This window comes from Spea bombifrons, chromosome 11 (assembly GCF_027358695.1).
Source record: "Spea bombifrons isolate aSpeBom1 chromosome 11, aSpeBom1.2.pri, whole genome shotgun sequence".
NCBI lineage: Eukaryota > Metazoa > Chordata > Amphibia > Anura > Pelobatidae > Spea > Spea bombifrons.
The window spans coordinates 28,097,648-28,113,298 of NC_071097.1; the positions used below are offsets into that span (position 1 = coordinate 28,097,648).

Genomic DNA, 15,651 nt, shown 5'->3' on the forward strand with positions numbered 1-15,651 from the left:
GATTTTATATTCTCTATTCTATCCACTTTTTTTTTTTTGTTGGAACCTCCAATTGTTCCTAAACACAATCAATTTATAGAAAACAGATGCTGGGTACATAACCTACATACTTTTCCTGTAAATGAGTACCTGCATTACACAATGCTCTATTCCAGTTTATAACAAAATAAACATTTTATCGTGAATTCTTTTACAAAATGTCAAAAGTGAATTTTTAGCGATTTTGTTGCTTAATCCTTTTTGGATATGGGTTATAGAAACGAAGGCCTTAAGGGGGCAATAAGAGGCTGTACTATACCTAAGAGTGGAATTTCTGACCCTCTACCTTGAATTAAGTGGGAGTGCACCAGAAAGGAGCAAACATTTCAGTGAAAGCCCGGCAGTCATCAGTGACTATAAGTATATTTGGGGAAGCGAGAGAAGCTGGAATTTTGGCATAGAACAAGAATCCTACTGAGCTACTCAGCTGCTTCTATTCACTTTTTGGTAAGTTAACATTTGTAGCTTTTTTTTTTTTTTATAGAATCGGTTATATAATGCTTTACTGACTTAATTAGATTTTGTGAATTATTAATTCCCAAAAGGTTTTATTTATTATAATGCTTGTAAAGCTAATATATGCGTAAAATTTATGAACTGTTTGATGTAAATGTTTAACATTCGGAATGCCATAATGAGTAAGCAATGTATCGTACATTAATTGAAGTTTTAATCTTAAAAAGCATACTACTGGGAATATTTAAGAAGATTGGAGGAAAGGGAGACGGATAGCACTTGTTATTTGTGCACGTGGCTAAATACTCCTAAGACTATCAAGAAAATGTCAGTTATTACAAGAGTTCTCATCTCAGTTCAAGTTTATAGTCCTATTTGCAGAAGAGAGTTATTAAAAAAAGCCGCAATTATTACATATCTTGGGGAATTCAAGTAAGCTTCCATGAGTATATATCACCTAAGTGATTAGTTCTCCGTAAATAAATTATATTAGAACCTCAGGGAGTACAGCAAAGAAAATGTGGTTATGCAAAAAAAAATGTATATCTATTTTTCCTGATAATACTTTAATTTAATTAGAGGAATTGGAGATTCATTCATGGTTTCAATGAACAGCTGAAGTGAGCACGTAGAATCTCTAACCTCATTAAGCATCTGGCGTGATGACGGCACGTTTCAGACTTTTCCTGGAAAGTCATGACTTAGCAAATTATTTGGCATTTAAAAAAATATATATATTAACGTTTTATATATTTATGCACTACCGTTCAAAAGTTTGGGGTCACTTAGAAATGTCCTTGTTTTTTAAAGAAAAGCTAATTTTGTCCATTAGAATAACATAAAATGTATCAAATACAGCGCGGATGTTAATGTTGTTAATGTTGTAGCTGAAACAACTGATTTTTTAATGGGATATCTTCATATATGCACAAATGCCATTTATCACTCCCATCACTCCTGTGATGTTCACTCCCATCACTCCTGTGTGTTTGCTAACCCAAGTTAAAATGTGTGTATATATACATATATATATATATATATATACATGGATATATATATATATATATTGTACATAGTCCTCCTAAAACATGTAATCAGAACAGGAAAATTATGGAAAAACTGAAGCAGTACAAAAAATATTACTTTCTGACATTTTTTTGGAGAGTCTGAGAAAAGAAATACAAACAAGCTTAGTATACCTAGTTTAAAACCAGTTCCAGACTGTTAACTGATCTTTAAATTTGATGGAAAGTTAAATTTTGGCAAATATACTCATGTACCTAAGTCTGATCTCACTCTGAATACCATATTCAGACATTCTTTGGAATGTAATGCCGGCGAAACTATTTCACGGTGAATGATCTTGACTTTTTACTTCCTTGGAAAATCCATACATTTCCACAAGAATTTTTTTTTTCCGTATGACCTTCAAAATGTCTTGCATAACAAAATGTGGCGTAACTGCCTATAGTTTCTGAGAAATTTGTTTAAAAAGAATATAACTATTAAAATACACGTCTGAAAATGATATTTATAGATTAATATGGATGATGTATAAATAATGGAAATGGAAACCTTTCTGTGAGTACCACTGAAAGCAGCTATTGTAATTTACTGTCCTACATGGCTATTCTTCCCCATAAAGTTTTCTCTCCCGTGTTCTTAAATTGCTGATCGTTGTTGATTGGTTCAGACAGTCTTTGTAGGTGCGGCTCTGGAGAAGGGTGAGGAAAGTGATTAGCATGTTGTGATTTGGTGTGCAATAGTAATAGGCCATTTGACTTCTGTTGTGTTTATTCTAATATAGTAATATTGTTTCTTCTTCCATCATTAGGTGTAACATTGGATTTGTACATTTACTACATTTCACCATTAGGAGAAGCCATGAACATGTCCAAGTCTGTTTTCTTAATAATTGGAGTAGCACTATCATGTCTGATAGACTTATCTTGGCAGCAAGCAGGAGCAAACCAGATCCAGTTACGGTTGGCCGGGTTGGGAAGGACAGCCAATGAAGGTCGTTTGGAGGTTCTTCACAATGGTCAGTGGGGAACTGTGTGTGATGATGACTTCAGCATGGAAGTGGCCCATGTAGTCTGTAAGCAACTAGGATTCGAGACGGCCATGAATTGGGCCCACAGTGCCAAATATGGACAAGGAGAAGGTAATGATGTTATCTGCTTTCTTTATTCCATGACTTCTTGTAATGTGTTTTGGGACATTTAATGCAGACACTTAGCATTTTAGACTACCGCAGTCACTGTCTGTGATTGTAATCTCATTGCTTGCCCCTGGCTGCTGTTGGAACTGACACCTAGACATCATAGAAGCCACCAAACAGATGGTTGTTTTATTAACATGTGTAACAACATTTCTGAGAAAATCTGCTTTGTAAAACAATATGCTGTAGAGTACCAAGAACGTCCAGATATTTACAAGGGTTGTTAGGAAGACCACTGCTTTGTGTTCCATTTAGTGTCATGTCTACATGATTATCCCTTCCTTGCCTGATTTGCCGTTACTTCTGTTAAGCAAATCTGTCAATCACCTCAGTTTCCCATATCAATTGCCAACTTTTAAGGCCATGCTGATGGATATGTCTTGTTTTGCAAACTCTACTTTAGCTCATCAAATCTGCCCTTAAAGTGTATTGGCCATCTTCACAGCATTCAGCATAACTAAATTCATAAATTAAAACTTCATTTAGGTTGCTCTTCTTGTTTAGCAATCCGTGTAATAGTTTTGTAGAGATTTAGGTTAAAACCAAGGAAGCCAAGATCCTGGACTATCATTAGATAATCTATTTCTTCTCCAGAAATTTTTTTCCCTTCTCCTCACCCACTCATCAACAATGAACAACTTAATAGGAGAGATAACATAATGGATAAAATGATCATGGAGGTTCTAAAAACATGAAGATACAATATATTTCCGCATGTAATACATATAAGGAGCATTCTCAGGGCCAGACTGGTGATGATAAGGAGGCACTGGCACTGTAAAGCCTTCTTCAAATAATGTAAGTGCGGCCCACGGTTGGATATGAGAGGCTGCACTTTAGGTTTTTATGCTCACTCAGCGTGTGGCCGACTTTTAATGAACGTTAAATTAGTATGAATGAGCTGGATTAGCCCAGTGTCTATGTGTTTCTCATTATGTCACATTATAAGCTACTGGGACTTACTTAAAATCATGCCAACTCTTACAGGAATACATGGCCCATAAAAAATATAACTGTGGAGTGACAGAGGGAAACCGTAAGGATTTTCTAGTGCAGCCATGGGGGATAGCTTAGGTTTGCTAAGCCCTCCTTAGCCAAGGAGCCACTCAAATCTATGTGGCTAAACTGCAAGGAGCATCACATGATAATGTTACCAGAATAAGTTGAAGAATGGTTTGGAAGTAAGTTCCAAATCTGGAAAAAGCAATGATCAGGTTCCCCCCTCAGGCCACATTTGATGTGTAAATAACAAGCATGTCGGACGCTGTGCATCCTGGCCCCTGTGTATTGCATCTAAATGTAGGGATTGTTGGTTTTCCAGTGATCTTAAATGTACTTTCCCGTTATCCCGATACATGTATACTGCTTGGTCAAAAGGTAGGGGGAACGACCCATCCTGCCCTCTAAGGACATTTTCTGCAGGGTCCCCCGTTACATTCTTGCTGTGGATACTCATGAACAGATTATGACTCATTTTTCATTTTTCTTTTTAAACATTGTGCTGTTATTTAAAAAAAAATCTAGGTTGCATACTATAATGGTATGCATAGAGTATAGTATATAATACTATACTCTATGGAGGAACAGTTTCCATCAGCATTGTCATAAAGAATCAGCTGAATATGAATGACAAGAGCAGTCTCCAGGTGTGCAGATAAAGGTTTAATGTTACTTTTCACCGCTCTGTGTTTTCTGCTCAAAACAATATTTCCCCTAGGACTTCCCCACGTAATAGAAGAGTTACGAGAATGCTAATGTTGTTGGCTCTTGCAGGTCCAATCTGGTTAGATAACGTGCGTTGCTCAGGCACCGAGAGCTCGCTGGCAGAATGTGAATCGAACGGTTGGGGTATCACCGACTGCAAGCACTCAGAAGATGTTGGCATTCTCTGTTCGACAAGTCGACTGCGAGCCTCAGAGCAACCACAAACCATTACTGTGCAGGTAACTATTACACTAACCTAGAATCCTGGCTATGAATTTACTGTATTTGTGTAACCAGATGACAACTCCTCCATTACTGTCTGACTTCATTAATCAAGAGGTGAAATGAAATAAACAACGAAACTGATCTTTTTGCACTTAGCCCTACATATCAACATACTGATAAATCAGGGCACTCTTTCATTGTCATTACTGGACAAGATTCCATGATATTTAAGAAATACTTATTGTATTTCCCTGAAGAAGAATTAAAGTTTAAATTATTAACTCAGTGGGGGCATGACCTGCATACGGACGTGAATGGACCCACTAATCTCTCAACGTGGGCCAGCACAACCTCGCTCTGTGAGTTTCTCCACATTTGTAGACAGCGGACTATGGAGAGCAAGTCAGTGTTAAGTCCTAAGCCAGGAGGTGCAACAAGCTCTAACAAAGGCTTTTGGGTCACATCTACTGCTTTCATCTTGCTGGTGCACCTTTCTTACTTTTTCTCTACAAATACAGAGAAAGCAGTTGACAAAGTTATCTAAATATTCATATTTATGACTCTTGCTTGTTTTGAGAATTAGGGGCAACCAAACCATAATCAACTACTGCTCCCCTTCATTCAGCATGTGCTGATGATTTACTTTTTTGTCTCCTAACCCCACACTTCCCTTCTCAATGTTATTGATGGCTTAAAGACTAGGATAGACTCTCTATACATGATATAGTGTAAACTATCTGAGTATTTCCTACCAGTGGGTTCCTCTGGTGTTCTATGGGCGATTCTTCCTTTGTGTGATATGCGATGATGAATAAACATTCTAGTCCTCGTTTTTTTTTTTTTTTTTCTTCTCATATTTTATACGGACATTTTACCTTCAAGTTGCTGCACGAGAGAGAGCGCCGACTAAAATCAAAGGAAGCAGTGGCAGCCATATGTATGTATGCTTTTGAGCATCAGTTTTCAGCTAGCGTACTTGTGATTGGATGCCGCCATTCCCTTTGATTTCAGCGGGAGCCCAACTTATTCTGACTACAACAGGGGATCTACTGAGCTTGTGTAGAATCTGTACTTAAGTAATTAGACAAAAATATAATTTTCTAACACCAATAACTAAATAATGCTTGCACCAATGTGCATGCAGTCAAATGTATTAGAAAATAGACTCATATATGGATTCAACATGATATTAGGGCAGAAGTATTTCTTTAACGATAAAACATTGTAAAGATCAGGGGGTTTCATTCATACACATTAAAGTTACTTCATGTGGGAAAACAGACCTCCTAAATATTAGAAAAATGTAAACTTCAGAAGGAAGGAATATTTTATAATGTAGAACAGATTATGATATTTATCCTATTACCTATGATTAACGGAATACAGAACACAACAAATTAGACACTAAGAGCCAAACGTACAAGTGTCTGCCTGCGTAATGGGCTTCGTCAATGTTTTGCTGTTATGATGAAATGAGTGTTTGTTTAAACAGTCTTGTTGTTTTCCTTTTTTGTCAAAACCACAAAGCAGTGACTTTATTCTAAAAAAGCAAACACTGCAAAACTAAATGCGCTGTAAACATCAACTGAAAATGCCCTCAAAACATATTTTGTGTGTTTTTATTTTTTGCCAGCACAGGCATTATACATGCTTAATGTTCAGATCTATATTAAATAGTTATACGTGGAAATTCTCTGGTTCTCTGGACTTAATGTCATTTTTCTGTGGGATAATGGCATGTGACTCTCAACACTTGTAGAATATTATATTATTATTATTATTATCTTTTATTTATATAGCGCCACCAATTTACCCAGCGCTTAATATATGCCCATCTGTCCAAATCATGCCCACACAGGTTAGTGTTCCACCTATTTAGATGGTGAGATGATCCAAGGGGGTAGAAAAGTGATGATGATGATATGGTGATAAAACCCCATATTCAATTTTGAACCAAAATAACTTTTTATTTAGATAAAAAAAAAACCTTTTTAAATTGAATAATGATGGTTATAGACCACACTGAAAACCCTGACCACCTCAGCCCACTATATATTGATTCATTCACTGACATATTTTGGCATAGACAAACTAAGCCTAGGGAGAAAAGTCAAGGGTGACAGCCTTTCTCCCATATTACAGGGAGCCTTAGGCTCTCTTCAACACCGCTATTTAAAGGGCCAAACACTATGGAGAGCTTCCTTCTGCACCGCGCTTCCTTTAAAAGAGGAGAGCTGGGATGTGATGTCCTATCCTCATGCCCAGAAGTAAGAGCTAACACGGTAACAGTAACATTAGCAGGTGGACAACCACACAGGTAACCATGTTATTCAATATTACAGACGCTATCGAGACATTATGCACACTTACTATGACATATCTTCTTAACAGCACACAAAGAAAATTGAAGAAGTTCGAATTAAGCCTATCTTGGCACGTGCCAAAGCAGGCATGCCCATCACTGAAGGTGTAATTGAGGTGAAACACCAAGGGAGGTGGAGGCAAGTATGTGACCAAGGCTGGACACTGAACAATAGCCGCGTGGTCTGCGGAATGTTGGGATTCCCTGGTGAAGTTCATCCCAATGACAAATTCTACAGGTACGATGATCAGATTCTAAAACATAAACACTGAAAACTCCTCCAATTCTCCTTCCTCTGCTTTTACCTTTCCATTATAGATATGTCTGAATGTACTGTATTTGCCTCTTAAGGACTGGGATTATTCATAAAGCTCTTGACCATTGCTCATGGAGACAGTTGAAGATTTAGGCATGAGACAATATCTAGAGTTCGGAATTCTACTCCAAGGTCCTGTGCGCAATGTATTTGCTGTCTTAAATTTCTTTTGACAGGATTAAATTTACAAGAGACGCACAGCACCACTCAGTTAAATTTTTTTATAGATCAGGTGCTCTATGAGAACATTTTATTGCCGGTTTGAGAGCACACAAAAAAAAAATAGCAGTCACTTTGTGCCACGTTTATTGCCCACAATTTTCCAAACTCACAATTATAGGCAAAGTCTGATTATATATCCTGTTCCGCAGGAAAAGCTTGTGGTTAGAAATAAAAGAGTAGGTTTAATTTCTGGATGAAGCTGAAGTGCTATTCTTATGGGCACTGATATATAATTTAATTTGGTTATGTTTTTAACTAAATGTTTACTGGACATAATGTAATAATTTTTTTTCTATTGACATAGTTTTGATGTTTTTATACACCTGTCATAACCTTGCTAACGTCATATGATTCAAGGAGAATATATGAAAAAACCATTGTTTTGTTTGCATGAATGAGCATGGATGGATGCATGGGCTCGGAATTGATGCCACTCTGTGGAATCCCAACGGTCAATAGTGTAATAGATACATGCGTTGTAAAAAACGTAATACGGTGTTACACATGGGTAAGCTTGCTGTTCAGTGGTCAGGTGTGTACAAATAATCAGCCTCTTGACTTATAGATATATACTGGACAGGGGACAGACAGAAACATACATGGCTTGCATCTTGTTATTCCACACTGAGCCCACGTTGTTCAAGCATCCAGACCCGGCATACCTGGGAAGGTCCAACACGTAGAGGTTGCCCCCTCTTTATACGGGACCAAAATTAGAGATGGGCTGCTGAGGACAAGGCTGGTCATAAATGCAGAGACATATTCTGGCCAAGGTCTAAGGCAGCAGGTCCAGGTGACACCACCTCATTGGACTGGGTACAAGGGACACCTCTCCCCAACTGCTCAATTTACCCTATGAAGGACTGTGCCTAGCTGGTGAAACCTCCCTTTCATATAAGTTGGCGGGTCAACAGTGAGGACAATAGCCTCAGAGGGGGTGGCTGAGGTATTCCACTACCACATAAACAAACATGGCTGAACATCTGTTTTTCCTTACATATACTTTATAAAGTTAGTTCACGTACATGAAAGAAAATAAACCTGTTCCCCAAATGATTCAGAATCAGTGGAGGAGGGAGATACATGACAGATGTAGCTTCGACTCACGGGCCAGGCTTGGCTCATTTGCTCAATTAAATAAAACACCAACACACAAGATGGGTTTGAAAAGGCCACAGCCGTTTTATTTAACAGTCATTGCCCTGTAAAACCTGAAATAATAAACATAGATGCGTTAACAGAGACAATGACGTAACCAAAACCAACCTAGCTTGCCAAGTTATCCAGGTACCATACCACACACCAATTTTGGGAGGGGACATACCAGGATGCCCCAACCCGGACCTGAGGTTCCGAGCACCACTCCTTGCAAGGAACCTCCCACCGGTTATGACCACCAATGATCATACCACCACATTAACCCCTTGGATACCTGGCAAGCTACCGCCCACGACTGTGACTAATGCAGCAACATCATACCACACACCAATTTGGGAGGGGACATACCAGGATGCCCCAACCAGGACCCGAGGTTCCGAGCACCACTCCTTGCAAGGAACCTCCCACCGGTTATGACCACCAAGGATCATACCACCACATTAACCCCTTAGATACCTGGCAAGCTACCGCCCACAACTGTGACTAATGCAGCAACACTACTCCACAAACTCAACCACATAAGGGGGGGGAGGGAGGGTGGGACAAACACCACCAGGTAAGGTTAAACAAAATGGATCCTTACCCCTGTGATCACCAAACTTAAATATCCTTCTACCAAAACTCCTCCCCTAAAATCCACAATTCCTGCCTTAGCCTAGCCCTGCTCAGCACTCTGTCAGGGCCCACTCTAGTCCATTCTGGCCCCCGTGGGCTTCAAGATACAATAGTACTAATAAAACACAATTCTTATTGACCACAAAATTATATGCACAAATTATATGACCATGATAATTATATTTTTTACGCATGTAATAACCTACTATAATGCAGTGTTGGTGCCCTTACAAATGTTCCCTTTTAAACATTAATTGTTTTCTCCAGCGTATTAACTGAGTATGTATTGTAGTCATTAACGTGAAGGTTTAGCTACATAAAAACAACAGAGAATGATTTAAAAAAGCATGTTTTCAGTTTCTATGGCAACAACCTATCCGTGCTGCACGGCATTAGTGCCACATGGCAATTAAGCGCTCCTGGGAAATTATACTTGGTTAAGGGATTATTTCCGGGAACAATTTGGGAATGTAACACCACGAGAAATGATGTTTTTAATGCTGTGTTATATAGTTAGAAAATGTTAAATTGAGCAGTGTAGGTGGGACAACACCTTAAACGTCCAAACAAAACCTCAGAAACGAACAAGCCTTTCGGCAGGACATCGATAGTAGAACACGGTTCATTAAATACAATGACCTAGATTTTTCTGGTTGTCAGTAACTTGTGGATTGTGTCTTTATTGTTGTTAACATACAATATAACTTCTCGGTTCGTGTCCTATACCTTAAAATATCCTGCCATTTTTATGGCTCTTCAATCATTCTGGTGCCAAAATAATTCATTCTCAGCAAAGCAGCAGTTTGGTTACATAAAGTTATTCTTACTTTAAATCAACGTGTCCCCTTCATAAACTTCTTTAACTGGTAGTAGGTTCCCACCGTTCCTTTTCAATCCCCGGTACTGGATTTTCAGTCTTTAATATCCTTACGTGGCAGACGTGTTAAGAATACAGATGTAGCTGGACAAATAGATGCGAGCTTTTTGTTTCCACTGCTCATTCACAAATATAATTGTCCATTGCAGAATCAGAGAGATGATTACCCTGAAGGTGTTTTTCCACGCCAAATAGCATGTAGTTACTGTGTATTGTAAATAGTCATTGTGTGATTAAAGTGACGGCTACAATTATTTTTCTGCAGCCTGAGTTGTAATGACTTCGAAAGTCTGAGTAAGCAGAAAAAAGGAAGATGTACATTTTCAATACAGTTACAGAAGACAGGTCAATTTTTATCTTGCAGTAGATAACTCTGAGCAAGACTGAAACATTAATTATCTGAGCAAATCTAAGAATTGTTTGAATAGATTATAGGGCTCCCATCTTACATTCACCATTTATTATTATTATTATTATTAGTATTATTAATATTTTTATTTATAGCACCAACAATTTACACAGAACTTCTTATAATACATACATTCAAGCTAAGACGAAGCTATACATTAGGTAAAGAGGACCCTGCTCACAAGCTTATATTCTACACAAGGTATAGAGAAAGAGGGACAGATGGTGCCATAGATGAGTGCGGAAGTTGTATAAGCAGTAGGTAAGGGTGGATGGGGTTAGGCAGAGATAAAATAGCCATGAGGGTCTGCATTATGAAATTTGTTTATATCGGTACTTAAAGGTTTTTGTCCGAGGTATTGGGTAGAAACAGGAAGGGTCAGCAGAACAGCAGAACAGAGATTTGGAGAAACCCAAATAAGCATAGTGGAGAATGAAAGGTTACAGTAGTGTAGACAGTCCTGTTGGTGCTCCCTGCAAGATGGCGGCATGAAGTGTAAATGGGTCTGAAAATCAACTATCTATCTTAGTATTTACAATAAAAGCATAAAAGAAAAAAATAAAGGTATATATATATTGGCACACTGTAGAAAAAACGCTTAATAAGGTTCATGTGTCGTATGGATTTTTCCAGGTGTTCATCTTCAGATGTTCTCTTTGTAAGGAGTCATGTGATATCTGAATAACTGTCTCTACTTCATATATAGAGCTTTGTAAATAAATAAATGTAAGTAATAATAATAAACCCCACTGAACTGGTACTTTTCCTCTTAGGCCTTCGTTAGAAGGTGGTTGAGGGTGATTAATATATGAATATGTATTTCAGGCACCAGAATTGACCCAGAGTCTCCAGGTAAAGAGCTGCTTCCCCAGTTTCTGTGTCTTATCACTTTATCTGGGCAGGGGGCCCAAGTTTATCTATGCCCACTCTATGCTCACTTTCCCTCCTACTCAATCCGACCATTATTCACAGTCCCTTACAAAGCCACCCTGCCAGAAGAGGGAGAGCTCTGTGTACCCTTCCCTCGGAGGTTCCCAGGTATGGCCTGTTGGCACACTAGTCCACTAAATAGGTTGTCACATCATTAGATGAAAAACTGCGGCACCAAACAGCTCTGGTAAGCAGTGGTTTCAGACCGCGTGTCTGTGAATATATATGTGCTTGCATGATGGTGTATGTGTGATCTTGCGTGTATGTGATCTGGCACGGAAGGGGGTCCATGGCGGTGAGACCATGAGTTACAGCACTGGGTGACACCAACCCTACCGACGCCAACACTGCTGTGCACTTCAGATGGAAGCACTCTGCCGAATATACCGAGACTGTTTATTAGTAATATGAAAGCAGTATCAGAAGATGATAAAACTGTTCTGGCTGAGTCATTGTGTTGTTTGTAACAAGGCAGTAACATACAACCTTTTCAAAGTATTTCTGGAACACATTAATTAATCTGTTATTAGTAAGGATGTGCGTCATTTTGCAAATTCTACTAGCCAAGTGTTCCATGGCATTTAATGCTTATGTTATCAAACCTCCAAGTGGCAGCTCAGCAATGCAAAGTGTTTTTCCTTTCATTCTATTGTCCAGAGTGCGCTGTGGTTTCAATGACCAGTGTAGCAAAATAAATGGTTTGGGTTTGGGGTATAATTTTCTCATGGCATTGATGTGATATTTCATTTTGCGGAATTATTTTTATGTTATAATAGAGGTTTTTTTGTTACTGATTATACATAGGCAACAGGAGCAGCTGAAGGCTAAGCAAAGATTTAACCTTCTGAGAGCTGAATGGGATTGGCACACAGTCACACCATGCTGTGTTACCCAAAACATATGGTTATTTTCTATTCTCAGAAACAAAGTCCAGAAAATAAATATTCTTCATTTTTTCTTGTTTTCTCCAACCCTCACGTTGCCATCTACCCACCAACAAAACTTAATCAGTGTTTTCCTCTTCTAAGTGCTTTATCCACCATTTCTCCTTTCTCTCTCCATATTTTTCCCCCTCTTTTTAAACTTTCTACCTTTCCTCTCCCACACTCTAGATTTTAACAGCCTCTACCCATAGGTTTTTCCCATACCCCTTAGACTTTTAACACCTCCTCCAACTCCAGATCCATTCCCAGCTATCCTCTCCCTCTCTCTCGCTCCCTAAAGCCTATTTTGCTCCTTTCCTATGTGCTTGTTCATTCTCGTCTCTATCCTTTAAGCCCTGTTTTTAATTTTTCTCTTGCCCTTTTGTTGAAACAAATTATTTTATGATAGTGACAAATATATAGACAGAGGCTCCTTGGATCTAAGTTCGGCAACGGTTGTGGAAGCTGTCAAATCCTGGGGAGTTTTATGGAGAACGGATAGGTAATCGCAATGCCGTTGAGTTAGGGGACCCCATTACTCGGTGTACTTTCTTGGGACATGGAGTAAGGGCCCCCACATGTTGTGTGATGCCACTGAGGGTTAAGCCTTATTAAAAATTGAAGTGCTTGAAAGTGAAAAGCCGGTTGTTCTATTGTTACTCTATGGAGTGCCCTTTTATAGTGATGACTATAAACCATATAATAAAATTAGTGCCTTACCCTCTGCTATTTGGTCTTCAATACCACTGAACAAAGATGGCGGAGCCAAACATTATACTGAAAAAATATGCACCTCTTAACATTTTATTTTATGCTAAATGAATACAATTTTCATAGTGAAAGGATTATGTTTTAAAGAAAATACTGTCATTATTGAAGGAAATAACTGAGTACTCTTAGCACTGAAATCAGGCAAATTCTTTGTTAGGATTCTTAATTCTTAAAGTTAAATTACTTGTTACAGATGTCCGTCATATATAAAAAATTAGCCAAAATATTGACAGTATTGTGTACGCTAAAATAATATTATGCATCATTTTAATAGTACCATATTTTTATTTAAAATGCGATAAGTTATAGACATAATAACATTTATATACTGCTTTTCTAAGTAAGAAGCACTTACTTTTATTAAGGTATAAAATCATGCAGTGATGTTAAGCTACTTGATAATTTTCTCTATAAAAATGATATCTGATATACATACTGCATGTAAAAGTGACTATTTTATACAGGTTACCTGGGGCTGTTATTTACCACCAAACTAAGGATTATCTTTATTGTCAATTATTATAACTATAGACAGAGGGTTTTATTCACTGAAGACAGAGAGTTTCTCCTTGGCTTTAGTTTACATTATGAAGGGCTTGGATGGCCCTGTATAAAGCATATTTAAATCAGTAAAAATTCTTGGCAGTTGCAAGAGCAGCTCAGCTCATCATGTAGAGAATTACATTACTTCAAACGTGCTTACAATCTAGAGAGGGGTGTTTTAAACAAGAGGTAAAAGTGTTGCTGTTAGGGATGGAGAAGCCACACTAGTAAAAGGAAAGGTGAGCTAAAAGAATATGGGAGGGCGTTATTGTGCAATATTGTAAGAGTCCTTAAAGATGGGGGTCTTGAGGGATTTTTTGGAAGGACCGAAGGCAGGGGGAAAGACAGATAGGCCGGGGGAGGGTATACCAGAGTGTAGGGGCAGCCCTTGAGAAATCTTGCAAGGTTTTATGAGAACTAGAGATCATTGGATGAGCGGAGAGACCCGGTAGGAATGTATTTGGAGATGTGTGAGGGGATGTAAGTAGGGGAAGTAGGGACTATGAAGAGCTTTAAACTTAAGAGGGGAGAGTCGTTAGTAAAGAGATGAGGGAGGAAGAGACGTCTGGCAACAACGTTCATGTTGGATTGTAGAGGGGCGACGGGTAAGAGGGAGACCAGCTAAGACAGAGTTTCAATAGTCAAGGTGGGAGATAGTGAGGGCATAGACAAGAGCCTTAGTGGTATCTTGTGTTAGGAAGGGACGGATTAAGGCAATGTGTTTAAGATAAAGGCGCCAGTTTTTTGAGACACTGAATGTAGGGGTGAACCAGAGAGTCTAGGGTGTCACCAAGGCAGCGAGCATGAGGGGATGGCGAGATGCTTGCACCATTGCCATTGAGGGAAACTGATGAGGGGATATAAGCATTGGAGGGAATATTAGGAGCTTGGCTTTGGAGAGATTGAGTTTTAGGAATCGTGCGGACATCCAGGTAGAGACACAAGATGGTTATTTATATGGTCTAAAACAGAGGGAGAGAGATCGGGGATTATAGGTAGATCTGGGTGTCATCGGACTACAGGTGGTATAGAAAGCTAAAGGTTGAGATAGTTTGCCAAGTGAGTTAATGTAAAGAGAGAACAGAAGGTGTCTTAGAATTGAGCTGTGGGGTCTCCCGCAACCTAAAGTATATAGTGTTGGGGAAGCGTTGAGAGGGAGACGCTGAAGGTATGATCGGAAAGTGTTCAAGCCTAAAGATGCAATCAGAGGGGCCTGTTTGTGGGTTTGTAGCATTGTCCTCCGCTGTTTTATCCAATCCATGAAAACATTTAATTGTCCTTGTAAATTAATCTGGGCCAAAGCAGTGTAATTTTCTGTTTATATGTAGCAACCTTTTTATTCAACAAAAAGTGTAAGGGTTATGGTCCATCAGGGATTATAGGGTCTCTATTTTACTAAAATGTATCAGCGTCTGTCGAGAATCTGTGTTTTGAGAACATTTAACATTTAGCATGTTCTTCAATGCAAGTAAACTAAATATCACAAGTCTTAGATATTAATATGCCTTTAATTAAAAGTTTAGGGACAGCAAAATGTTTATCTTTGCCTTTAATTAACAGGATAGATTCACGCTCCATGTGATATTCTGGATCTAGAAATTAAATGTTTGCGCTACATGAATTAATGCATTCCGGTGGAAAAACCACAGATTATCAAGTACTGCTATTGTGCAGCAGGATAGAAGGCTCTAATATCGTCAAGAATACATTTCTTGATGTTGTAATAAGTCAATGAGAGCAGGGAAAAAAAATCAGAACAAAAAAGATTAAAAGCGTATATGCTGTCACTTTTCCTTGTGGTTTGGTAAAAAATGTGTCGGGAGCCGTCTCAAGGTTTTTAGCAAGTACATGAAAGCATGAGTGAATTATCAAAGCCCGTT

The 15,651-nt window shown here is 38.6% G+C and overlaps 1 protein-coding gene across 1 annotated transcript in view; it reads left to right on the top strand.

Annotated features, from left to right (window-relative positions):
- Window positions 1-418: 418 nt before the first annotated feature.
- LOXL4 (lysyl oxidase like 4) overlaps window positions 419-15,651 on the top strand; it is a 29,546-nt gene continuing 14,313 nt past the window's right edge. The window contains exons 1-4 of the mRNA XM_053451098.1: window positions 419-486; window positions 2,330-2,659; window positions 4,490-4,659; window positions 7,037-7,245. Coding sequence (XP_053307073.1) covers window positions 2,380-2,659; window positions 4,490-4,659; window positions 7,037-7,245 — 659 coding nt within the window. The 5' untranslated portion in view covers window positions 419-486; window positions 2,330-2,379. The remainder of the gene's footprint in view (window positions 487-2,329; window positions 2,660-4,489; window positions 4,660-7,036; window positions 7,246-15,651) is intronic.